The sequence below is a fragment of the Colossoma macropomum genome, unplaced genomic scaffold (assembly GCF_904425465.1).
Source record: "Colossoma macropomum unplaced genomic scaffold, Colossoma_macropomum, whole genome shotgun sequence".
Taxonomy (NCBI): Eukaryota; Metazoa; Chordata; class Actinopteri; order Characiformes; family Serrasalmidae; genus Colossoma; species Colossoma macropomum.
In genome coordinates this window covers 8,204,440-8,230,838 of record NW_023494789.1, presented here as the reverse complement: position 1 = coordinate 8,230,838, position 26,399 = coordinate 8,204,440, and the positions used below count along the sequence as shown (strand labels likewise).

Sequence of the window (26,399 nt, the reverse complement as noted above, 5' to 3'; positions counted from 1 at the left end):
TTTTTATTTTTTTATGAAAACAAGTTAACACATCCTCTAGAACACACTTCTGCACAATGTTATGCACAATTACCATTTATTTACTGAATTTAACATCTCTGGGGAAGAATAACCATACATTTCTTTATTTTTTCCACAGTAATCTCAGCAAATACATAGAAATAGTGCAGAAAATGCTAATTTATGTAATGTGTTTTAATCAACCAAAACAATTTGCAATTATGTTAAACAACAGTAATAGGACTGACTAATATGACCAGGCTTGTTCAACATTTTCTATATGACTGTCCACTATGGGCTGGTTTCCCAGATACGATATGAAGCTTAGTCATGGACTATACTTTTCTTTCAGAGGAAAAATCACTTTACTCTTTCAAAATACTGTGCAGTCCAGGAACAGGCTCAATCCCAACTGGCCATACATGTCCAAAAGCTCACAGACACAGTGTTTCTTCTGAAATCAAGGCTATTAATAGGGAGTTTGTGCCCCCTTTGCTGCAGTAACAGCTTCTACTCTTCTGTGGAGGCTTTACACCAGATGCTGGAACATTAATGTGAGGATTTGATTACAACCTGTATCAACATTTTCTCCCATGAAATCAACTGAGTAACAGACAATTAATTATATAAATGAACAATAAATAAAACTTGAACATTATTTTTATTGAAAAAATAAAATTGACATTGTTGATGAATTGGCTAAGTGATAAGGTGACAATTTGAATGATAAACAGGGCATCCTGAGGTCATTACAAAGCTGTGATAAGCAGATTCTCCACAAGAAGAACTCATATGCATCACTTTTGTGTGATGTTCTGAAGAGAGGAAACCCACACCAGCAGGATCTCAGCAATGCATGTTTGTACTTACAAATTGCATGTTTCTGAAGTTAAAGTGTACAAGAAGTAAATGTTTTTTTTAATTAGGTCTAGGATGAACAGTTCAGCAGATTTCTAATAGGCTAATTTTACCTGCTAAATGTGTAATGCAAAAGCACTGCTTAAACTCAGAAAATGAGCATTTGCAGCATTTCCAGGCAAACTAAAAGCATTCAACAGTGCCTATATTCAAATAAAACCAGGAGAACAGGAAATGTGAAATAAATATCTTTTATTATTCTCATCATCATAATTATTAGCAACACTATACAAAGTGCCAGCCATCAGGCAATCTCATGATGTCGTCCAGCAAACCCTCCAATCAGCTGTGCTCTCATAGCAGGGCACATTACCTCATTGGGCCATTCAAACGCCAATCATGCATAAAATCTCGAGTTAAAAAAAAGGAAAAAATAAAAATATATATATAAAAAAAATATGCGTAGCACTGATATACAGATTTGATATAAACAGGCTTATTGGTCACAAACCAAATTGAATTATAAACATGGCTTTCTCGTACCATAGACAAAGCAGACAAACAAGAGAGAGTTTTGTACCAGATAAGTGTACTCTGTCGAAAGAGAAAATCTTTCTTCTTTTTTTTTCATTTTTGTGATTTTTTTTTAATTGTTTTTATTTATTTTTTTGTTTTAAATTGTACAGTCCTAAAGCGCAAGCCATCTGGGCGCAGTGACCTTTGCGCTGGCAACACACACTCACACATCAGTCATCCAGAAAAAGACACAAACACACAGACTCACACACAAAGTGCATTCAGGAGTGGCAGCAGTGGCACATTAGACCTCACTGGAAAGCCCAGCCTGTTAGCAGAACTGTTGTGAAGCTTTAAGGGCTTTTAAGGACCAGTTGTTATGCCGCGCTCATGACTAAGAGGGAACTGGGAAGTTTCCAACCTCCAGATGGGTAAAATCCACTTCAACAGCCACCCAACTTGTAATTCTCTCTTGAAAAGAATTTCTCAAAAGCTCAGACTTCTTTCAGTTGATGTTCACCGACATTGTTTCAAGATGGTAACGCTCAGAGAACAAAAATGAACAGCACATTTTAAGCTTTTAAAGCACACTTAAGTTTCTACTGGTGTATATTTGTTTATGATATCCCTAAATATACGGAATGACTGTACAAGATTTTTAACTGAACTGCTTGCTTTAATGTAATTTTTAGTGCATTTGTAATTATGGATATGCCATAAACTCCATCCACTAAAAATAAAAAAAGCACACAGCAGCTAAAAACAAGTGCTAACTTACTGTGAGAGACCTCAAACAGCTGAGCCCTTTCAGGTGGGAAGTAAGAGATTCCAAGTTGGAAAATTTCTAGTTCCCAGTTGTCACAATCGTAGCATTAGAAAGCCTCGAAGGTGGACTAATACACAGGCAACAGGGTGGTTGATTCAGCCCTACAGGTTTCACGTTTCAAAGAAAATCTCATTTATGTTTCAGCAGGAGAGAAGAAAATGTAGGAGTACAGGCTAATACACGCATGGTGCCACCTAGTGGAGAGATTCAGGCATTACATTCCTGCAGGGCTTGGCAATTCCTACCACACCTTCTCAGAGAATCACTTCTGTCATTTTTTGTGAATACAGACAAATGGAGACACACACACACACACACACACACACACACACACACACAAACATTCATTGGCAAAAGTATTAAAATCAGTGTACAAATTATGGTCTCAAAAATGTGCAAAAAGTTCAACATCGAAAGGACAGACAATTGTACATACATTACAAACGCCTATACTCACTGTGGAGTAAATCTGTACACCACGTACGCAAACAGACACCAAATAATGCTTTTTTCCTCCTATTAGATCAAGTTAAATGAAAACATAAAAAAATGAAGTTCCAATGGTTTGAGAACTGGCACTTGTACCGTTACTAAAGCAATAGGAGTACTTTCTGTACCAGCACTGGCCAACTTCTGACCTTTTGACACAAACCAGTTCAGCAATATCTGGCAAGACACAACATGGAAGGGCAACTGTGACTCCTTGTTGTGCCAACTGACTGCAATGAAGAATAGCATTCATTAGCAAATAACATGGAAAGGTCCCAAAAGTGCTCTGTTTTTTTTGAGGGAGCTGGAATACATCAATGGCTACTTGCCAAGGGGTCCATATCTTGTACCTGACCTTGTATTAATGAAGCTGGGTGCCATTAAACTGGAATTTCATCCATTTTTAAAAAAATCTGCATAACCGTAGCTTTAAAGATATAAAGAATATCATTCAGAGTGGTCTGATGCGGAATGCACTGTTCTAGAGAAAACTGGTTCACAGTGGTGGTGATAAGAACCAAACGTCTGAAGAGTTTAACGGAAAGCTACCTCATAAAAAGTTATTACATGAAGTGGTTATGAATATTCTGTCTGATGCCTGAGACACTGTTTTACGACAGCTTTAAAAAGGTTTAGACCTAAAACATATTTCCTTAAATCTATTCCTGGTGGGGAGGAAAATGTGAGTTGTAAGGCCAAATAGTCCCCAAAGAAATCTCTTTTTCAGATTTACCACTATTTAACTACTATCAACATTACATATAAAATCACAGAAGACACGTGTAGGTTCACTGGTGGTTTGAGATAGTAAATAAAATGGCTATATTTGCATTGTAGACATCACAACCTTTGGTTCCTATCACCACAATTGAAAAGAATTTGGCATATTTCTCTATAATGAACCACTTCACATTAAACCACTCCTAATTACTGTACATCTCAACCACTGAATATTGCAGAAATTGTGAAATTCCCTATGCATCTATTAGTTTAACTGGCTGCTATAAATCACTCTAAAGGAATTCGACCGAACTGATGATTCCGTAAATAGGAGTAAAACAGAATGGTTCCTCAGTACCTGGAGTGCAAAAACTGTAAACATTTGTTGGAGTGTAACTTCTTAATGGTCAAAGTCTGTACAGAGGCATTTTAGTGCCTTGACTATTCAGGCTTGCAGATTTGCTAGTGATGCTACTCATCACAGAGCTGCAGTGCCGACTATTGGTAGGAAATGTATTTCATCTAGATAAAAGCATTCAGTGCATCTGGGCAGTTCACTGTATGCAGTGCCACCCTAAAGCCACGACCATTATAAAACCATGACCAAAATAAACCAATTCATTGTTTAAAAACAATAACAGTCTTCTACCAGGCTAGTTCCAAGTATTCTCCAATATTACGCAGCCTGTCTGTACCACTGCTCTGAGTTGAGCACTACAGTACCTGTTTAAATATAGTAAAATATTTCTGAAACATAACCATCAAAGTGGCATCAGACTTCCCTTACAAGAAACAACTGAGTAATTTCCTTTCCACCAGAATGAAAAACCATGACTCAAAAATTCAATAACTGAGTCAAAGTGCTGTCACTCAAGCTTACGCAACCATTCAGACCGTCCCAAATGAAGTGATGCTAAATCTAGAGGTCATTCCTAAATCAACAATCTATTCTATCAAAACTCCAAGCTAATAATACAAATTTATATTGGAATCTCTGGTTAGCTTTCTTGAAAAGAGTATATGCGGGATAAGTGAAAACTACCAAAACCAGTAGCAGTGTGGACATTAATAGCTGCATCCTTCAAAAGGCACGCCAAGTGCACTTTCAGTCAAGACTTGCGCACTCTGAGCATGAAAGTATAAATTCACTACAGGGATCTCTGTTCACTGAGAGCTTACACCATTTGAGCCAACAATGCACAACATTTCACTTCTTTATAAAAGGACTAGTCCATTATTTTTCAGCCTAATCTTTATCTGCCACTTCTGTAACATACCGTTGATTCTACAGACAACTTCATCACATTTTCTTGGACTTTCCTGGAAAAACTTACAACACTCTTTTAAAAGAAGCCAATGAGCAGCTACTGAGGCCTGAGAACATAAACAGATAATGTGAATTATAACAGACAATATGGACTACTTAAAATCTAACAATACATGTCTTAATATGAGACTGACATGAGAGAATGTCTTTCAAAAACTTTGGATTTTGCCCAATTTTGGCCAGCCAATTTAGTCATGGTCAATTCCCATGTGCTAGTTAGCTCTCCTCCATTCACAGTATGCTACCAAGGTAGGAGGGTGAAGGCCGGCACATACACCTCTCATGAGCATGAAATTGTACCTGATGATTATTTACCATATAATTACATAAAACCGTGTCAATAAATGCGTTTTCTGCTTTCGTTTTAAGTGCATTTGCGTCGACTGATAAAAATTTAGTCTCTACTGTGACAAACACGTGGAAAATAACTGCAGTTAGCTTTAATAGCTGATCAGGTGATTTTTGTTATGACTGTGCGAGACGTGAAGCGCCATGGTATCTTTTCAAACTGCCACTAACACAACAGTGTTGGACAGCTCGACATGCTTGGAGGAGAATGTTAACTCTCATTTCTGTTATGTCAGCTAACAGACCCAATTATTTGGGGGGCATAGAGCCAATTCTGCTCTACTGGATTCTGTTCTCTAATTTTTTCCAATGATCTGAGGTTTTTTCGGTATCCACGGCAATCACAAGGGAATCTGTGACAACTCAGCCCATACCACTACACTGGTAACATATCACTCCAGTTTTTTCCATCTGAAAAAATAGTCCAAATTTTAAAAAGAACATATTGACAGTATACTGACCATGCATATACTGACAATTCTGCAACTGTCCAACGGTACAAGTGTGCTTCACTGACAATTCAGCAACTGCCCAAAAGCTTTTCATATGAATGTATATTGTGTTTGTACAGGGAAAAGGGTTCAGATTATTAGCCATGGTAATCATACATTACTGAGGTGGCAGAAAGAGTTTAGGTTGAAAACCACTGGAGTATTCCTTTAAATATGTGCACTTATTAGGGAAATCAAGTGGTGCTGCACATGTAAAAACTATGGTCCTCAATGGACAATGTAAAGTACAGAGAAAGGTTCTGGGGGGGGGGTGAACTTAGCTCAGTGGTACCAAACAGAAATTGCGTACCGAGGAAAAAAACATACCAGGAGGAGAGAGGCGATACGTAATCTTTGATTTACAGACGTCGCTGCATTTTTGCAAACTAAAGATAAGAGCATAAGCATACTGCAGTAGTGTGTGCGTGTTGGTTTGTGTGTGTGTGTGTGTGTGTGTGTGTGTGTGTGTGTGTGTGCGCGCGTACACATGCACATGTGCATGACTATGTCAAGCAGTGTAAAGAAGAGCACAAGATGGTGAGAAAAAAATACCTGTGTCAAGGCATTGTGGGATTGAGGTCAACTTCAAACTGTTACATATCGTCAAGTACTGAGCACTGATTTGAATCATGAATTCATGCTGGGCATTCTGAGGTCTGCTCTAGAAAAACGGATGGAAACAATCTTTTTTTTCTTCTTCATATGTTACGGTACTGCAAAAAAAACCCACCAAGATAATAATACTAAAGAGTGTTGTTTTCTTCCAAAATACGGCCATTGCAAGGATCTGGGCGTAGTGGCACTGAAACCTACACAAGCCATTCGCATATTCAGTCAATCTTCCATGTGTTTGAACAGGGCAAATGAGACTACTTTGAGCTGCTGTCTAGGCACCAACCCCAGCATGTGTTTCTGGGCTTTGAGCTTTGGTGAATGTATTGATATTCAACCTGTTTCAGAGGACCTCGGTTCAGATTGAAGACTACGGCACTGTGTTACAGAAAGGCAAAGGAGCGCTTGAGGAGCTGACCTGGAGTCAGTTTGAAACGGAAAGGGGGCACTGGGTAACGAGAGAAGGCAAAGGTTTAAGCAGAGATATTGTAGATTCATAGCAGAACGCTTAGCCATTGTGGTACAAACTGGTTGTGTACCATGACAAAAACTAAATTAGAACTGCAGGGAAAAAAAAAAAAACAAGCTTCCACAAATCTAAAAAGGCACACAGTAAAAAAAGGATTGTGGTCAGGAGAGAGAAAGATAGGAATCACAACCCTGCCAGATTCTACAGCACAACACAGTGGCACTCTCTGGTAAGTAAGAGTGGACAAAGAGAAAGAGAGAGGGAGGTACAGCAAACTAATGTTTGTACAGCATAGTGAGTGACATATTCTACAGTATAGTCCTTTAGGAACGTGTGTGTGTGTGTATATGTGTCATTTACACAAACTGTGCAAGAGAATGAGAACTTGGGAGAGCCAAGTTGGATGGGTTGGTCTCCTTTCTTCATTTCTGTCCCCTTTATGTTTGCCTTTTTTTCTCTCTAGCAGCTTGGCGGCATACCGGACGTGTTCTGCGGGTGCTGACGGTACATTCTGGGTCGAGTCAGGACCAGACAGCCTCTCGGATTCATCCAGCGAGTCAAGAACTTGACAAGACTCCCCAGAGCTAAGGCTCCCAATTCCACAATTGCAGGGAATAACAACTCAGGACAAAAAACAAAACGGCTTAAAAGTCTACAAAGATACAAAGATAACAAATGTCTTTAGGGGTACTTACCCCCGAGTGAAATTAAGGTGCAAATGTTTTCATACGGAAATCAAGCTGCTCCCAATTGCTGTCCTCCACCAAGAGGCATAAAATGTGAGCCTCCTACCTGCTAAGTCACACCCACGCTCTTTCTGGTCCAATGGGGCGATCTACAGCAGGCCCAGGAGGAGTCTAGAAAAGGGCAGAGTCTACAGACACTTAGGGTTCTTTCTGATTGGTCAGTGATGGAGGGGGAGGATGGGTTAGTGAACAAAAATGTGCCGTAATAATTCCTCTGCAGCCGGGCGCTGTTTCGTTTCCACAAAAATACGCTTAAGGAAGTCACGGCAGTGGTCAGACACATGGGGTGGGAGCGAAGGATTGGTGGGCTGAGTAGCAATTTTGAAGATGGCTGCCATCGCCTCAAACTCTGCCCAGGGAGGTCGCTGAGTTAGCATTTCTACCACGGTGCAACCAACACTCCTATAACCAAGAAAACAATTCACATTAACTAGAAACATCAAAACTGTAATACATTAATTACTTTCAAAAATGTTTTAAATGCTTTACTACTATACATTACTATTAAATATACAAACCTCAACTGCAAAAAGTCAGGACAATATAAGTGCAGTTTGATCAGTATTTAAACAGTACAAAGACAAGACATTTAATGTTTTACCTTATCAGCTTCATTGTTTTTTGTAAATCTACACTCATTCTGAGATGCCTGAAACACACTCCAAAAAAGCTGGAACATGCACCACATTGGGCCTTCAATCAGTCAAACGACACTGCATTAAAGACTGGCATTGTGTGACAGGAATCACCATATGGATGTGAGAATCTCTGACAATGAACTACGTTTGTTGCTGTATCTGCAAATGTAAGTTAGGACTGTACTGCACAATGGAAGCTATACATCAGTAACATCCAGAAACGCCACAACTTCTCTGGGCTACAGTGCATATGAAATAGACGGATGGTCAGTGGAAATTGGTATCGTGTTCAACCTTTAAGACAGTTTATGGAAATAAGCTACATGTCCTCGAGGCCAGGGGAAAAAAAAGGACCATCCAGATTGTTTCCAGCATAAAGTTCAAAAGCCAGGGTCTGTGATGGTATGGGGGGTGTACTGTACAGCTTTGAAGGCAAAACTAATGCTGAGCGATATATACACATTGTGGAGCTACCTTCTAGACATCTTTTCAGGGACATCCATGCTTATGTCAACATGATAATGCAAAGCCAAATTCTGTATGTGTTACAATGGCATGGCTGTTTAATCCCAGTGTGCAGGGGCTAGACTGGCATGTCTGCAGTCCAAACCCCTTTGAAAATGCGTAGCACATTATGAAGCACAAAATATGGCAGGCGACGAGGCCCTGTACAGATGTGGAGCTAATGACATGTATAGTGGTAAAACTCAAAAAAATTACAGCATCAGAACTGGGTCAATTTCTGTCTTCAGTCAACAAACATTCATTAAGTGTTGTTGAAAGGAATGGTTCTGTAATACAGTGGTAAATATGCTCCTGTCCTAGCTTTTTTTAGAAAACGTTGCAGACATCAAATTTGGAATAAGCGTATATTTACAAAAAGAAAGAAAAATAAAGTTCAGAAGGGTAAAACATCAAATATGCTTTTGTACAATCTTTTATTATATTACACATACTGAGTTTTGTATTAATAACATTGTTCCATAAACTCAGTCTCGTGGTGCTGAAGCGCTACACTTAAGAACACTCGTGCTACAGTTAAGAATAATTTTTCTTTACCAGATATCAGCCTTTCTCCCGTAGCCCTCTCCACTGATCACCTCTGGGCTCATCCAGTAGGGCGTTCCAGTCACCGACTTTATCCCTGTGCCTGAAAGACAGATGGTCTGCAGTCGGCGACTTGCTCCAAAGTCGCCCAGCTTTATGTTCCCCGCTGAGTCCCTCAGAATGTTGGCACCTGAAAGAATGAACGGCAGACACAAAAAAGAAAGAAAGGAGAAAGTAGGAGTGAAATGGATAAGGAGAAACAGGTAAGCAGAGACAAAGTTAAGAACTATTATTAAAGGAATAGTTCAACCAAATAAGGCTAACACTGGAAGCAAAAAACTTCTGTTAACCGTGGATGTTATTTGCATAGCTATTCACATTCATTCATTCTTAGAAACAAACATTTTTGACTAAACGTCTTCTTTAAAACAGCTCACGTTATGCATACTGACAAGTTACCTTTGTAACAATATCAGAGAAAAGCCATGGCCTACCCATTTACGGCCTGTACTGAAAAGATATGGGTCTCACCTTTGATGTCTCTATGTACGATCATATTGCTGTGCAGATAACATACTCCTTCCAAGATCTGCCGTGTGTATTTACGTGTAACGTTTTCTGTCAGCGCACCGTATGACTTTAGCTGGTCTTTAATTGAGCCCTGAGGACACAGACACAAATAAATCACATTTCTGAAAACAGCATTTCACAATAAGAAAGACAAACATCCACTATAACACTTAGGTATACAATGTACAGGGCTTAATTTGTAAATGACTGTAACTGCAGTGCTGAGAATGAAGAATAGGGTACAACAGGGGTTTATAAAATTTCAGAGAAACAAAGTGCATAAAGTGCACCTATATAATAAGTGGAGCTCATAAAATGGACAATGAGTGTAAAAACAAGGAAGTGGTTTTAAAATAATAATGATAATCTCAACATTTACACTATGTAGCCAAAAGTATGTGGACAGCCTTCCTACTTTTTGAGTTCATGTGTTTCAGCCATACCCACTGCTATCAGTTGTATAAAATTCAAGCACGCTGCCATGCAATCTCCACATACATCAGCAGTAGAATGGGTCATACTGAATAGCTCAGTGACTTTACATGTGGCACTGTCATAGGATGCCAGTTTTGCCGCAAGTCAGTTCATGAAATCTGACAAGTTTGGTGTGGTGGAACTCTAGTGGCCTGCATAGAGCCCTGAGCCAAACCCCAGTAAACACATTTGGGATGAATTGAAACATCGATTGTGAGCCAGGCCTTCTTGTGCAACACCAGTGCCTGACCTTACAAATGTTCTTTAGACTAAATGGGCAAAAACACTCAAAAATCTTGTGGAAAGCCTTCCCATCAGAGTGGAGGCTGTTGTAGTTGCAAGGAGGGGCAACTCCATATTAATGTCGATAGTTTTGGATTGGGAAGCCCAACAAGTTCATACAGGTGTGATGGTCAGGTGTCCACATAACTTTGACCACATTGTGTGTGTGCATCTCTACAGATTGTTGGATCAATCTGGATCAAATTAAGCCCTGACAATGTTCTTGCTCAAATGACAGCAGAATTGGTGTTTACCCCAGGCATGTACTCCATGAAAATGGACAGAGTTTTTTCGTGCGTGTCCCGCAAACAACCGTAGTACTGGACAATGCGCTCGTGACAAAGATTCTTCAGGAGCTGGATCTCACACTCTAACGCACTCACCTCCTAAAAATACAAACAGACAAATATACATAAATTAAGACACACATATGACAAAATCATAAGGTACAACAGAAATGCACATGAATGCACAAATAGAAATCTCTGCAGAGTACAGTTACGAACCTGGCCTAAATCACAGTATTCGAGTAAGAAAAATACTGAGATGTATGCATAGTTTTCCCTCTCTGCCTCACCTTGCTGGTCTCTGGACTGTCTGGATCAAACTGGACCTGTTTGACGGCTAGTTCTCTGGCTGTGTCAGCATCGTAACACAGGAAGACTCGACCAAATGCTCCCTGTCCCAGCAGCTTACCCAGACGCCAGTTAGTGGGGGCACGAGGAGCTACGCACACACACATATATGAAAAGTTACTGATATGTTCAGTTTACATCCATCATCTCTTTTACTTCAAAACAAAGGGCAGTCTCAACAGCCATGAAAATGTCAAAGTTTGTTAGTGACATTGCTTGTGCACATTGTGTCACATATAATGCTCTGTCTTACATCGGCTGGGCGGGCTGATGTCCATGACAGAGAGGGTTGGGTTGGTGCTGGAGTTGGGCTCAATGTCACTGCCACGGCGACGGCGTACTGGCTCCTCCAGCTCAGGTGTGAAGATGCTGCTTCCGCTGCTGGTGCTTGGGCTCTGGTCGGTTGGGCTAAAATTCATTGGAGAACGGAAACCATGGCCCTGTGTCCTACGTGCTCGCGGAAACGTCTTGCGTCCTGAAGGAACAGAAAGAGAAGAAGAATTTTAGAAGCAATTTGAAGCAATTTTAGGAGAAATTTTCTTAATGAAATATTGACAGTGGATAGATGATTGTGTACTTTTTGAAATCGGGGAAGCAGAATGTTTAGGTGACACTGTGCTAAACCGCTTGCATTTTATTGATTTTACTCCATTTGTAATTTTACAGAAATGCATCAGAAAAATGCCAGACACTGGCATCGGCCCACAGTTCCCATGTTGGTGCATCCCCAATAAAAAATAAATAAATAAATAAAAAAAAAATAATAATAATAATAATAATTCTAATAACTATATATCCATTTCAAGCATTATGGCTTATTTTAACAAAGTAACACAGTATTTTCTAAAAGATTTTAGGGAAAAACAGTATGGTATAGTATGTCAGATAAAAATGTTTTAATGTGAGAAGTAAATTTATCTAATCAACAGACAGCCCATTTGGGTTTCTTAACGACATAAGCCACATGCAGCAATGTATCTCATAATGTAGTCTGACTTACAAACTCTAGCCATTTCATCATCTACTCTTCTTCCGATAACTTCTCCAATAATATTTACCATCGATACAACAGGCACTCGTCTAAAAGCTTGACCAACTTGATCAACTCAATCAAAGGCAACATGGTTTACAGGAAAGCTGTTGCAGGACACCAGCGTGTGCCAGGCACCAGAGCCTAGTGCACCGCCAAGAACATGTGGGACCCGAGCCCCGTCCTCACGTTGTCTCTCGACATGCACCTGAGTCTGTCTTTGTCTCTTTTTCTCCTCTATCAGCTCCTTTTAAAACGCCTACGCTGCCAAAGCCAAACCAGCGTCAGCTCATCCCTTGTGAAGGGCAGCGCGAGAACCTGAGCAGAAAGGTGAAAGTTGCCTCCTCGATCAAACGTCATCGGCACATGGGGCTCAAGCACCAACTTCATGCCGTCTCTTGCAGCTTGACGGTGCACTAGGCCAGGGTGCCTGGCACGGATGTGTGTGTGTGTGTGTGTGTACGTATTTCCTCACCATCACTGTAGTCCTGCAGACCAAAGATTGGGTATCTCCGTGGATATGTGCCACCCTTCCCTGACTTTTCAAACACTGGGATATCACACTCTGAAACAAGGAGAGAAGTTTAAAAAAACAGGGGCCGTACTCCAGTAACAGAGCTTCATAATCTTATTCTAAATTTCACATAAGAAAATAGTATTACAGAAACATTCTAACTAGATAACATTTCCTACTTACTGTCCTAACTTCAGGACAACTCCAGCAGCGTTCTTAACTTCTGGCTAACTTGTTCTTAACTTTCTGACTAAAAGTGAATAATGCCATAAAATAGCTTACCGGGAAACTCCTGATGGTTGTCTGGGTAACTCTGAGCTCGGGGCATGCGGGATTTAGGATAGTTATCGCTGTAAAGTGAGAGAAGTCAACAGTCATTCGTAGGCACTACGAGTGAGTGAAACGACAAAAAAAAAAACAACAAAATTTTAAAACATTTTAATCGTATGTGTACTACTGCAGTTGCTGTATCCTTACTCTCTGCCCTCTACAACAGTTAGTTAGAGTGGCTGTTTCTGCTTGAGAAGCATTTTACCCATTTTGCTGTTGTTTATGATAACAACGACATTTAGGATATGCTTGCAAATACTGAAAAAACTGAAACCTGCGACAGTTTTATGGCTCTACCTGTAACACGAAAGAAACTGCCAATATCAAAGCTGACATTGATACAATGTTCAGCCCTTCTTCACTTTACCTATTTCTTTATTTTGCATAGAGGCCTTTGTATAAAGGTTTGAGCTGGCCACTGAAGTTGCTTATCACAAATAACATCATAATTGTGATCCAAGCTAAATTAGTCGTTGTAATTCACAATAACACACTCCCTCTCGTGTTCTATTGCTTAAACAATACACTGATTGAGTACCAGCGTTGGTACAACAGAGTGCCAGTTGCACAGGTGGCCATACTACACTTAAATCTACTGATTACTAAATTACCTTTAAGCCATGTCTAGGGATGGGTATCAAGAACCAATACTAAATTGTTACCAGTTGCTGACTGATCAGTACTGAAATATCGATAAGCTCCTGGAGGAACTGTAAATCATTATTTATGCAAAGCTAATTCATTCTACAACACAGCAGGTATTTTTTAAATGGGTGGTGCTAGACTGGATCAGTGGGAGGGGCGCTCTGCTGCGTGTGACTAAAGCGTTTGCTCTTTTCTGACCACCTTAACCATTTCGAATGCCAAGCGTCATTCTCTGCTCTCCGGTCATGGCTGAAAAAGTACAATGTTCAAAAATGTGGGCTAACTTTACTAAATCTGATGATAGTGCAGCTGAACGCAACATATTGTAATGTTCGATTCTCTCCAAGAAACTCAGTGGAGTCAGGGGTCTGGTACATAACTGAAGCTTTTTATTCAAACTCTACAAATTAGCACGTACAGCCAGAAAAATGCATACCGTAGCTAGAAGCTGAAAACAGAGTCTGTACTGAGTTAAAATTCTGTAGCAAGCATAGCAGAAATCGCTAGCTGCTAGGTAGCTGAAGTTTGAACTCAGTGTGAGCTGTCCTGAAAACCAGGGGTAACCTATTTTTAATGGCTTATGGTTGTTAATATTTTCAACTGCAGGGATAAGTATCGATAAGTATCGCTACCAATAAGCAGTGTTTGTATCATCGTCAATATCAATAAAATCCTAACGATAACTATCCCTGGCCAAATCTGAGATTTGAAACACTTGGCATGAGGTTTATCACAATCACATCCTTAACACTGCACTGCAATTATTTGCAAATCTCAAAGACCAATATTTTATTCACAACAGAACATAAATCACATATCAGATGCTGAAAGTGAGACATTTTACCATTTCATAAAAATATTAACTCATTTAGAACTTGATGGCAGCAACACATCTCAAAAGTTGGGACAGGGCCATGTCTACCATTGTGTAGCATCCCCTCTTCTTTTAACAACAGTCTGTAGAAGTCTGGGAAGTGAGGAGACCAATTGCTGGAGTTTTGGGAGAGGAATGTTGTCCTATTCTGGTCTGATGTAGGATTCTAGCTGACCAACAGTCCTGGGTTTTCTTTGCCGGATTTTTCGTTTCATGATGCACCAAATGTTTTGTATTGGTGAAAGGTCAGCACCCAGACTCTTCTTCTGCATAGCCATGCTGCTGTGATCGATGCAATGCGGTTTAGCATTGTCTTGCTGAACTATACAAGGCCTTCCCTGAAAGAGACGTTGTCTGGATGGGAGCATGTTGTTCTAAAACCTCTATATACTGTTCAGCATTGATAGTGCCTTTCCAGATGTGTAAGCTGCCCACATCATAGGCACTAACACAGTCCCTATACCATCAGAGATGCAGGCTTTTGAACTGTGCACTGATAACAAGCTAGATGGTCACTTTACTCTTCGGTCCGCATGACATGCCGCCCATGGTTTCCAAAAAGAATTTAAAATTTTGATTTATCTGACCACAAAACAGTTTTCCATTTTGCCTCAGTCCATTTTTAATGTGCTTTGGCCCAGAGAAGACAGCAGCGTTTCTGGATCGTGTTGACATATGGCTTCTTCTCTGCATAAAAAGGCTTTAACTTTCATTTGTGGATTGCACAGCGAACTGTGTTCACAGACAATGATTTTTGGAAGTGTTCTGTGATTTCCAGTACAGAATCATGCCTGTTTTTAATGCAGTGCCGCCTGAGGGCCTGAAGATCACGAGCATCCAATATTGACCAGCAGCCTTGTCCATTGCGTACAGGGATTTCTCCAGATTCTCCAGAATATTTTGATGATATTATGCACTGTAGATGATAGGATATCCGAAGTGTTCACAACTTTTTTGAGGAACATTTTTCTGAAATTGTTCCACAATTTTTAGATTGTAGATTTTTTGGTGAACCTCTGCCCATCTTTGCTTCTGAGAGTCTCTCTAAAATGCTCTTTTTACACCCAGTCATGTGAGTTAGTCGCAAATTGCTCCTCCAGCTGTTTATTAGTACCACTTACTTTTCCAGCCTTTTATTGCCCCTGTGCCAACTTTTTTGAGATGCATTGCTGACAAAGTTCTAAATGAGTTAATATTTTCATTAAATGGTAAAATGTCTCACTTTCAACATCTGATATGTGTTCTATGTTCTATTGTGAATAAAATATCGGTCTATGAGATTTGCAAATCATGCATTCTGTTTACATTTACATTTATTTACATGTTACACAGCGTCCCAACTTTTTTGCAATTAGGGTTGTATACAGCAATTTTGAAAAGTTAAAGAAATTCCCCTTTACATCAGTACTCAAGTATTAGCGCACATTCCTAATCCTTACTAGGACGACAGAAAAGCTTGTGTTTGTGTGTGCATGTACTTCAGAATTACCCGTCAAGTGGACTATCCAGAGAAGGACAACTGCCTGAAGCTGAATTTTCAGGGCTGCTCATGGATAGTGGATCCAGCATCTACTCAGGTGAATACAACATAAATATGATCAACCAGGTGCAACACCGTACTATTTATAAGCTGATCCAAACAGGTGCAATTATTTTAGTTGAGCTCAGTTCACAGCTAAAAGTCACTAAAACACAGTATGTGTGTACCTGGTCCATGCTCTCGGGTATGAACTCTCCCTCGCTGTTAATGCTGGTGAAAGAACCGTTCCTGGCCACCTGCTGCAGGGCATCGGGGATGTAGCCTGGAGGAGGTGAGCTGCGGTCTGTGGACTGAGAGCCTGCAGAGAGACATGGCATTCAGACAGCAATCAGTATCTAATTTAACGTAATCTAATCTAATGCTTGAAAGAAAACGGACATGTTCAGGAGCAGCATCTCAGTCTGAAAAATGGGTGCCATACGTTCATAATCAATTACATTTTTCAATGTGCTTTTACTCTGTATTCATTTAGTCAAATCCAATACAGCCACATAGCCCAGAGAGAACTTCGAAAGCAGGCTTTTTAGTAAGTTTTCAATCGTATAATAATTTTTGTAATCATGGAAATTTTGTTGACTGCTTGATTTACCGGACTGAAGCTACAGTTTCCTAGACAGGTTATTCATAGTCTAGGGATAGATTATACAGTCAGTCGTGGCCCAATGAACATCAGCCCAAGTCTAACTCTAAAAGAAACAAGGACCATGCAGAGTAACAAAAGATTCCACATCTGAATGTATAATATACTTTATGCTAAAGTGGAAGAGCAATGTTTCAAGCTGTTGCCCAGTGGTTTCCAATTCCAGTAATCTGGAACATACTCATTGCAGAGGTTGTGTTTCTCCTAGTCTATCAGACCTGACTGGACACATCAGCAAACTACCAAATACAAACAAAACATGCACAGAACGCTATTTCCAGAATTGAGATATTGTGCCAATTATTTAGACCAGGCATGTCAAACTGGGGACCCTGCAGGCCACAGTGCTGCAGAGATTAGTGCTTACCCTCATCTAACGTTCTGAATTTAGTTCATGAAGACCTTGCTAATTAGCTGATGAGCTAAATGAGGTGTGTTTAATGAAGCTGTGTGCTGAAGTTTGCAGTGTTTTGGCCTGCGAGGACTAGAGCTTGACACGTGATCTAGACTCAGCTCTGACCTATAAGGGCCAACATGTTGTTTCTGTCCGTATTGTCCAGGTTCTCACAAGTCGGCAGCACATCCATGCTGGACACAGAGTTCTGAAAGAGAAAAAAAAAAATAATGTAAGTGAAATATTTGACTATAATAATATCCATTCCTATACTGTATGTCTATTAAACTTGGAGGGTTTTAAGACCTTAACAGAGCAAAAAGTAATTCAAGTCCTTTACTATGGTGAAGCCACTAATCCAATATTTGTGTTTTCATAGACAAGAGGGCTGCAGCATAAAATGAAATTTTATCTGTACCACGATATGAGTTTCCGGGACAAACAAATCATTAAGAGCTGTGATAACAGAACAGCCTCAAATTAACTCCTAGACGTAGCGCCAGAGACGTCAATAGACTCCTAACGGTTTGTCCTGGCAATGTAATGAGTGCTTCTCTGAGCTGGAATTGAGCCCTACACTCCCCCTAGGGTAGAAGAGTACCTTTAGTAATTATTCAGGCTACACAGGAAATCACAAAACACATGTGCACAGCTCAAAAACCTTTTCAAAACTAGTCCTGCAATGTAGCCTGTAAAAATACATCAAACAGGATTGTTCTCACACCCAGGATTGTGTTTTAAGTGTGAGAGGCAGTAAGGACTACTGTTACAGCAAGCACTGAACAATAAATAAACAAACAAAAAAAAAACATATCTATTCATTCATGTCCCTATGTAAAACATATTTCTTTGTTTAAGCTTCTATGGAAGGAAATGTTGAGGTTATACTGACTGTTTCTGAGGCTTTCAGTGCTCAAAAAAATGTGCTTGCAGTTCTGATGTTAGTATTTCTTTTCTTTTTATTTTGAACAGCAGTGAATGGTGCTTTTGTAATTATATTTTTTGCCGTTTGCTTAAAAGAGAGGTTATTAGATTGCTGCTTATACATCCAAAAAAGTCGGCACTTGCCTCACTACTTTAATAATGATTTATCGCTTCTCAAACAGTCATCGTGACATCCAACAGCTTTATCGAACAAATTTTAAAAACAAATTTTATGTCAATATTGTACAGCCCCAGTAGACAATATGAAAGACAATAACAGCTGCACAGTTTACGTAGAAAAGGCTGCCAATTAGTGATACAGTAAATCATTTCATTTTTAGCATGTGCATGAGACATCCTGGACTGATATGTTAAGATTTAGCTTCATTTGTAGCTTACTTTTTGGCATACTGTTTAATTGGATCCAGTTTTTTGGACTTCCTTGATGATAAGGCTACTTTTATATGCAGTATGACCTTTGACATGTGCATGGTGGTACACTCTGAAATGATTTATCTATTGTTGTAGTGGACTACGTCTGTTAAAATTTAAAAGAAAATGTAAAAACACAGGCACTTTAGACACGGTTATTTATTTTATATGTCTTTAAGGACCTGTGGGTACCCTGACACATGGCTGCAGTGTGGTTTTCAATCAGCAAAGACACAACTGATGATAATCAAGCTGAATGTGTTTACTTAGATGCAGCTTTCAGCAGAAAACACACTGTGCTGAGGGTACTCAAGGAAAAGAGCTGAAAAACAACAATCCACATAATGGCCTCTTATGTGTGAACTGCAGTGGGCACTGGTGCAATGCAGCATAATGAGTGAGCATCATAAACTCAGTATACTGGGCCAAAGCATGGTTGCTAAAATCTTCTTTAGTAAGATCAGAAGTTTTAAAATAAGGGTTTCAACAAACAACATTGGTGAGGTCGGTCATAAAAAAGCCTCAGCCCTGAGCTCACACCGACCTGGGAAGATGCTGGCAGCACCAGCAGAATCTTAAGACTCTTCATGTGGACAGAACGGTCCAGCAGCTCCACGGCCTTATCCAGATCATCCTGAGTGCTCAAAGGAATCACCAGCTACAGAGATAGAAAAAAGAAAGTCAAAGAATATAAATGTGGGGTAAACGTAACAGAGGGCAGTGCTTACTCATTTCTGGATTAATGACAAACTAACGTTCAGCATTTTCACATGATTCAAGCCAAATTATTTTTAGATTCTGTTTCAAATTGCTTTTGTTCTGAGGCATCTGGTCTTATTTACTTAAAATGATAATTGTTCCCTCTGTATGCGAGTTGAGGAAAGACATGGAGGCCCTATACTACTAGAGAGTCTTTTCTTTGATACCTCATTATTGGTGTAGTGCAGGTCCATGGTCTGCCCAAATGCCACTTTAGCTTTGGTGCTCAGATCATCGAGCTTGAGGGGCCGAGGAAACTGCAGAATCCTGGAACAGAATATAAAGTATTCCTATTAGAGTGTATTATTTAAACGCAACAGCTTTAAAATGTTACATTTATTAAAACACCACACCACCCTCAACAACCCATTGCACAATATTAATTTTTTTTATAACCTCACTTTCACTGCTTCCTCTTTATTAAACCAAATTCATCTGATAAAATTGGACAAAAGTACTACATGAGAAGTCCTGGCCCAGAGTGATTACCATATTAAGCATACTCATCAGTGAGAGTTTGCGTTTTCTAGGAAAACTTTAAAATTACAGAACAGAACAGTTAAAAGTAAAAAAAGAGAAATAAATAAATGTAATACAAAACATGTCAACACATTGGGGTAATGAGAATTAGAGTAATTTAAACAACGTTAAACAACGTCAGGTCAGATAATTTACTTATCAAATCTCAACTACTCAAGTTTTCAGCAATTTCATGATAACTTTCAGGTCTTCAAAGGCTTTGTAAATACGGCCTTAGCCAAGAATCAAATTCCAACCTAATATAAACTAATTCAAGCACCAGACTGTGACATAAAAACGCTTTATATGATTAAAGTCATTACCTCTTCTCCCCTCTGTACTCAAACTTCACTCGAATATCGTTCTGTAAGAAAGAAAGCACCATTAAGAAACACCCAAACCTACATTGTAGTACATCAACTGATGGTTGTCATGATATTGACAAACACACACAAATACGTATATATGTATGTATGTGTGTGTGTATATATATATATATATATATATATATATATATATACACACACACACACACACACACACAGTGAGATTCACTCGAAAGAGGCCCCGAATATTCTGTAATAACTCTATATATATATATATATATATATATATATATATATATATATATATATATATATATATATATATATATATATATATATAAAAAAAATGTGTGTGCATACAAATGATATATATACAGTCTCCCTATTCCACTCTGCCTGTGATCACCACAAGACAATTTTGTCCCAAATCACCCCTAAATTGCAGAACACACAGAAACAACCCAGGCAGCAGGTCATATTTCCGACAGAGTTCTGCATGTTCAATAAATGAAAACAGCGTCAGAGATACACAAGTTAACAATGTGATGTCAAAATGAAAACCCGCTTTTAAAAAATCTCCACTTTCAAGATCATCTTCAAAAACCTCTGTTTTTAATGACTGAAAACTGCGTTAAAATGCAGAGGAAAAAAAATTCATTTTCAAGTATATCTGGAAAAGTGCAGGTGGGGTCTCAGAAATGCAAGAGCTTTTGGCCACTCATGCTGAGGGGGTCAGGTCCTGTGTAACACGCCAATGTGTTCTGTGTCATGGCAATGTAAATGTGTGCATTGGTAAAATACCATTTACGCTTTAAGTGTGAATGATAAAAAGCTGTAATGTAATATAGAGGGTTCTGTGTGTGAAAGACTTTAAAGTGATTGGGGTGCACCGATTATTCGACTCAGTCGACTAAAATCGACGACCAAATTAGTTGCCAACTAATTTGGTCGTTGATTAGTTGGTGATGTCATTACGCGTCTTTCTTGCGCTCACTAGGAACGTTTTTACATTTCCGCTTACTGTACAGTTAACAACAGCGCGATGGCAGCCTCAAGAACAAACTCCTTCAAAGTGTTGGAGCTAAACTTGGGGGGGGGGTCGTCAGTTGTGCTATTTGTAAAGCTGAGCTTAGCTGTCATGGGAGCACATCCTCCATGACAGAGCATCTCAGTAAGATACGTCTCATCCCAAATCGCATACCAGCAACCTAAATAGTGTGTAAAAACAGCGCACATACCATTAGAAGTGCACTCATTAGTGTAGTGTGTGAAGTGTGTGGTTTGGGACGCGGTGATAGTTGTGCTAGTGAGCTAGTTAGCTACCGTTAATGCTAAAAGCCGTCCTACGTCATGTTCTGAGCCAAGCTGTAACATTTGTATTTTGAAATGCTGTTCTCTATTAACTCGATTCGTTAATGGAGTTGGAACAGAGAAGCAAGTAACTATTATTCACAGCGACCCTGTTTACTTTCCAGATAACGTTTACACGTTTAAACACTGCATCGTCATCTTAGCGTCAAGGCCACCGGTGCGGTCAAATTCAGCGAACATAAGAGAGCATTTCCAAACGTTTTTCTGTTTTCTGCGAATGCTTGGCACCACTCGCTAACAGTTTAGGTAGCTGGATAAAGGGTTACCGTTGAAATGAAGCGTTTATACAAAAACATTCAAATTTAACTGTTCATAGAGAAGTCCGCCACAAACATTCGCCACGTTATCATCCGCTCTATCAGAGTGCATCTTCTCTGCTGAGAGGAATATCTGCTCTCAGAGGAGAGCGAGTCTCACACAGGAGCACGGAGAGACGCTGACTTTCCTCCGTTTTAATAAAGACCTGTGATTGTACAATGTAGTTTCAGCAGAGTGAAGACAGACAGCAGAATGCAGAGCACAGACTGCACTGTTTAAATTTAACATTTAAATTTAGATTGATTTTTTATTTACTTGAAAGAAAAGAAAGAAAAACTGATTTAGTTTTGTTATATTTTATTGCTGCTACTTTGCACATCCTTGGTTATAGATTTTGACAAGAAAAATACACTGGAGTTCTATTTTTTATCTTTTGTATTAGCAGGAAGGTTAATTAAAACAGTGAATTCTTGAAAGTTATTCATCTTTATTGTCTTCATTGTTAGTTAGCAAATGCATAACAACCTTAAGCTAAATTTAAAAGCCTATAGCTACATAAAAGTTATTTGGTAATGTAGTTATTCATAATCCGAATAATTGATTATTTGTTTCAGTAATTGATAGATTATTCGTCTATCAAATTAGTCGTTTGTTGCAGCCCTAAAAGTGATCTTTTCAGAAACAGCACAGGTGAGAAAATGACAAAAATTCAACCTCAAACCAACAAATGTAATTTCTTTTTAAAATAATACAGTTCAATCCTTAAACACCATTGTCTGGGCTGTTTTAAAATGTTACAAGATCAAAATAGCAATAGGTAGCATCATAATCACAAAACTTGTATCCTGCAGCCCTATTCTTCCTCCATTTTATGCATATATTTGCATGAGCCAGCATTGGAAAATGACAGCATTTTTCCATAGAGCAGTGCAGGATGGCACAGTACAGCTATAAATTTTAATCACACATTTGCCCATCACATCCAGACCCATGCTGAATTTGGTCAGCCTTTTTGCACACCAACCTGTAATAAACGTGTGGACCGAGAAATACTGCAGCCCATTGACTGGTCAAACACATTCATCAGAGAACCATCACACACCACCACTCAAGGTCAACTTCCATTTCTAAAAAGACACTAGCTAGCAAGAATCTCACATGAAACTAAACGCAGCGCAGACGGCAAATGAGAACTACTGGAGCAACTCCTCCCTTGTTGCTACTGAAGTTTGTGTTTACTGTTTTTTCTCAACACTAGTGTCATCAGAAAAATCATGTCATCATCACACAACTTCCACAGTACCTCGCCTACTTTCACGCTTCTGTTGTGCGACACAGCTACTCGACCAGAGTCTGGATAGTTTGAGGTTTGGATTAGCAACTGTACCACGCCGTTACTCCACTGCCTGTCTGAAAAGTCACTTTACACAAAGAGATCACACCTGGTTCTTGGGAGACGAGGCCTTAGATTTGCCCAGGTCAGACAGAGACATGGCTGGCCGGCTAGAGCGGTGCAGTTCAACCAAGTCCTGCATGATAGAGTTCAGTGCCTCCTGATCGTCTGTGAAGATAAACAAAAACAACTTTACAACCCTAAACATGACACAGCAACATGAGAATTGAGAAAAATGTATGCATACATGCGTCATTATTTTTCTGTATTAGAAAGTTGGTACATACCCATGATAACTGCTCACAGTTTGCCCCAGGAGTTCAGGAAAGAGGACGCTCCCATCAAATGGGTTCCTTTCTCCTATATACGGAGAACACATCACTTTAGAAGTTTGAATTAAACATGCTACACTCTTAAAAACAGAAGCTCTTTGTGTGATCCTATAGAGCAACCACTTTTGGTTCCTCAAAAAAAAAAACCTTTGAGACCATTATTGCTAAGTAGATGTACAAGTGTGAAGAACTTCTTTAATGTTTACAGAACCTAAACGTTCACATAACGTTTCTAGGAAAAAAAATCCCTTAAGGTGATTTCCACTGTAAACAAAGCCAATGAGTGATCTGATGTAAAATGGTTTACTGTAGAGAAACTAATCGACTAACCGACAGTGGCAGTGACAGGAACCAGGGGTTGTGACGTCCACAATGTAAACACAGCCATTTCATTTACAATCCAAAATGACCAATGAACCTACGTGTGTCTTCTGTATTTTTCATATGTAACGTCAACGAAGGTAAAACAGATATTTCTGAGATATAGGTAGGCCTTCGGGGACTATTTCACTGTACAAGGCCCTCCATGTACCTCTCTGCCATGAATGGACATACAAAGTACATTTTAGGACAAAAGATTGTCGCAAAACTATCATAAAACCATGTCTCAGACATCAGGCAGCACATTCATGACTATTTCATGTAATAACTTTCTGTGAGGGAGCTTTTAAATTAATTAAATTCTTCAGGCAACTTGGTTTCCATCACCACCACTGTGAACAATTCTGACTCTAGAACAAAGCACTTAACAAAACTACTCAGAATGACTATTTACATCCTAACCATTTAATTATGCAGAAATTTTGAAAAATCACAGGAATTCCTCTTAAAATTGGTGTAGAAGCTTCACATTAAGTAAAGGTTCTTGAAGTCTTTGATCGGTTCTTTACACCCATAAACATCTTTTTCAAACATGGTACTTTAAGGAGTCATATGTGGTTCTTCTATGGCATCACTCAAACAATCTTTTTGGTAAATACACTAAAAAAACATCAGCATGTGTCTTATTTAAGGTTTTATTCAGGGAAGCACCAATTCGAGAGCCTTGGGCCGATGCCAATATCCAATATTTCTCATGTACATATGTGCCGATACATAAACAATCATAAAATGTTGAAAGCAGGACTAAAACTGCTTGGATTAGTATTATGGAGAAATCTAACACTTCTTTCTATAGGTCTACAAATAAAGAAAAATGAATAAAAAAGCAGAAGTTTAAGAACAATAGCCCAACGTCTCCTAAACATTCTGCTCAAACATCAGTCTGACATATCAGTCAAATGTATGCTGACCTTTTTTTAAGCAATTACCTGCTGAAACCAATATGACTCTGACTTTATCATACAGACTTGGCAGGTTTAGCATGGATGAGTCAATTTATATGCACTACGATAACGCTGTCATGTGACAGTGTACAGGAACTGATACATTCATTTCATGTAATCGCACTAGTGAAACCTTAGCCTATGGAGTCTATGGGGGTGGTCACCATCGTTCCTCCAGAAGATCCACCTTCCTGCAGGTTTAACCTCCAGCCCAAATCTAAAACACCTCCTTCAGCTAATCAATGACTTTATAAAGCAGCAATTAGGTGAATCAGGTGGGATTGATTAGCGTTGGAGCTAAAGTCCGTTAGAGCTCCAGGAGCATGGTTGGTGACCACTGGTCTATGGCTTCCACAGCTGTCAAAAACTGTTTTGCCCAATTGTTAGCAAAGCGCAGCGTGCTCAGGTCAACTATTTCAACAGACGGCGTAGTGCCTGCGCGTCCTCAATCGACATACTTGACTTCATTAGATAATGTGGCTACAGATTACACGACAACAATGAAAACAGTGTTTTACAGATTCAAAATGGTGCTTATCAAGCAAACATCTTCAGCAGTTCTGCGAGGATGCTGGAAATTGCTAGCATGTCCGCTTTGCTTGCAAGCTAATCTGTAAGTTACGTACGTAATTTAGCTAATCATCTCCCTCAACGTAGAAACAAACGCAAATAAATAATACAGCACTTTCCAGAAGATACTTGACATATTTACAGAGAAAGGGGGCCCAGCACATTGGCTAACTACACGACATTCGCTTAACTTAGCCGGCTAACCTAAGTACACCGGTCCGCAAGAAACTGAAGTCTGTCTTATCCGTCAGCTTCTTGCTCGAATTTTCCCGTTCCACCTTAAACTGCACACAGTAACATTCTGGGCTCAGGTTCCAGAGTGTACCTGCTGCACTATTTAAGGTGGAACGGGGAAATTCGAGCAAGAAGCTGACGGATAAGACAGACTTCAGCCTCGTCTAGTCTTCAGGCGCGCGATGTCGCTATCTAGCTAACCAGCTAGCTAGGTTAGCAAGTTGGTTTTTCCAAGTTTCTCCATGTAATTATTAGACATTGAGACCCAGTCTGGCAGCTAATGGCCTAGTTTACACACAATTATTATTATTATCGAGCTAGCTTTCAATAAGTAAGCTGCCAACGAGCACACGTCCGAACACTTACCAGCTAGTTTGCTAATAAGCTAGCCAGGTTGGCTCGTTAGCGCTGTCTCACTCGGAGCTCGACTGACAGCTGCAGCTTATAATGTTATCACAAAAATTCAGCGTGACGGAAAAAAACATAGCTAGTCCTTCATCACCTGGGTGGTCTGAGTAGCTTCAGTTCCTCATCCAAGTGGCCTTACGACGTGGGTCCCTGCGCGACTCTGCGAGCCTCCGAGCGGGAGTCAGAAGTTGTAAAGTCCGTCTGCAACTTCAACTTTAGTCCCGAGGCCCGAGCGCATTAGCTTAGCTCGGCTAGCAGACGCTGCCGCTGTCGATGCGCCACAGGCCGAGCGATTAATCAGCTAACTCGCTTTACATTTCATCCAGACCAGCCGAGTCGGGTCGTGTCAACACAGGCGCATCGCACACGAAGCCAAACACAACTCGGACACGGTTAGACGGCGACGACAAATCCACGTTCGTTAGTTTGGTTTTGTTTACATGCGAAAACCGTCCAACACGGCGCAGCAGAAGTGTGATGGTCACGGAGCGCCGCTCACCCCCCGCCGCCGCTGCTGGTGGAACAGTCCGACA

At 39.8% G+C, this 26,399-nt stretch overlaps 1 protein-coding gene across 1 annotated transcript; it reads right to left on the bottom strand.

Annotated features, from left to right (window-relative positions):
• Positions 1–2,972: 2,972 nt before the first annotated feature.
• map3k2 (mitogen-activated protein kinase kinase kinase 2) lies at positions 2,973–26,399 on the bottom strand. The gene is made up of 17 exons (XM_036569984.1): positions 25,961–26,399; positions 23,285–23,357; positions 23,047–23,165; positions 19,973–20,013; positions 19,298–19,397; positions 18,916–19,029; positions 17,142–17,223; positions 16,149–16,279; positions 15,931–16,010; positions 12,875–12,942; positions 12,554–12,643; positions 11,302–11,523; positions 10,991–11,139; positions 10,668–10,799; positions 9,619–9,748; positions 9,100–9,277; positions 2,973–7,804 (listed from the first exon to the last, which is right to left on the bottom strand). Exons 2-17 carry the CDS (start codon positions 23,286–23,288, stop codon positions 7,585–7,587), a joined length of 1,860 nt encoding a protein of 619 aa, XP_036425877.1. The 5' UTR covers positions 23,289–23,357; positions 25,961–26,399; the 3' UTR covers positions 2,973–7,584.

What these genes read in the sequence shown, in the direction of transcription:
- map3k2 (XM_036569984.1), bottom strand. An exon ending in CCTCGTCTCCCAAGAACCAG is followed by an intron (nt 20,014 to 23,046) that starts GTGTGATCTCTT and finishes TCTTTCTTACAG; the next exon opens with AACGATATTCGAGTGAAGTT. An exon ending in TGCTGCCAGCATCTTCCCAG is followed by an intron (nt 17,224 to 18,915) that starts GTCGGTGTGAGC and finishes TTTCTCTTTCAG; the next exon opens with AACTCTGTGTCCAGCATGGA.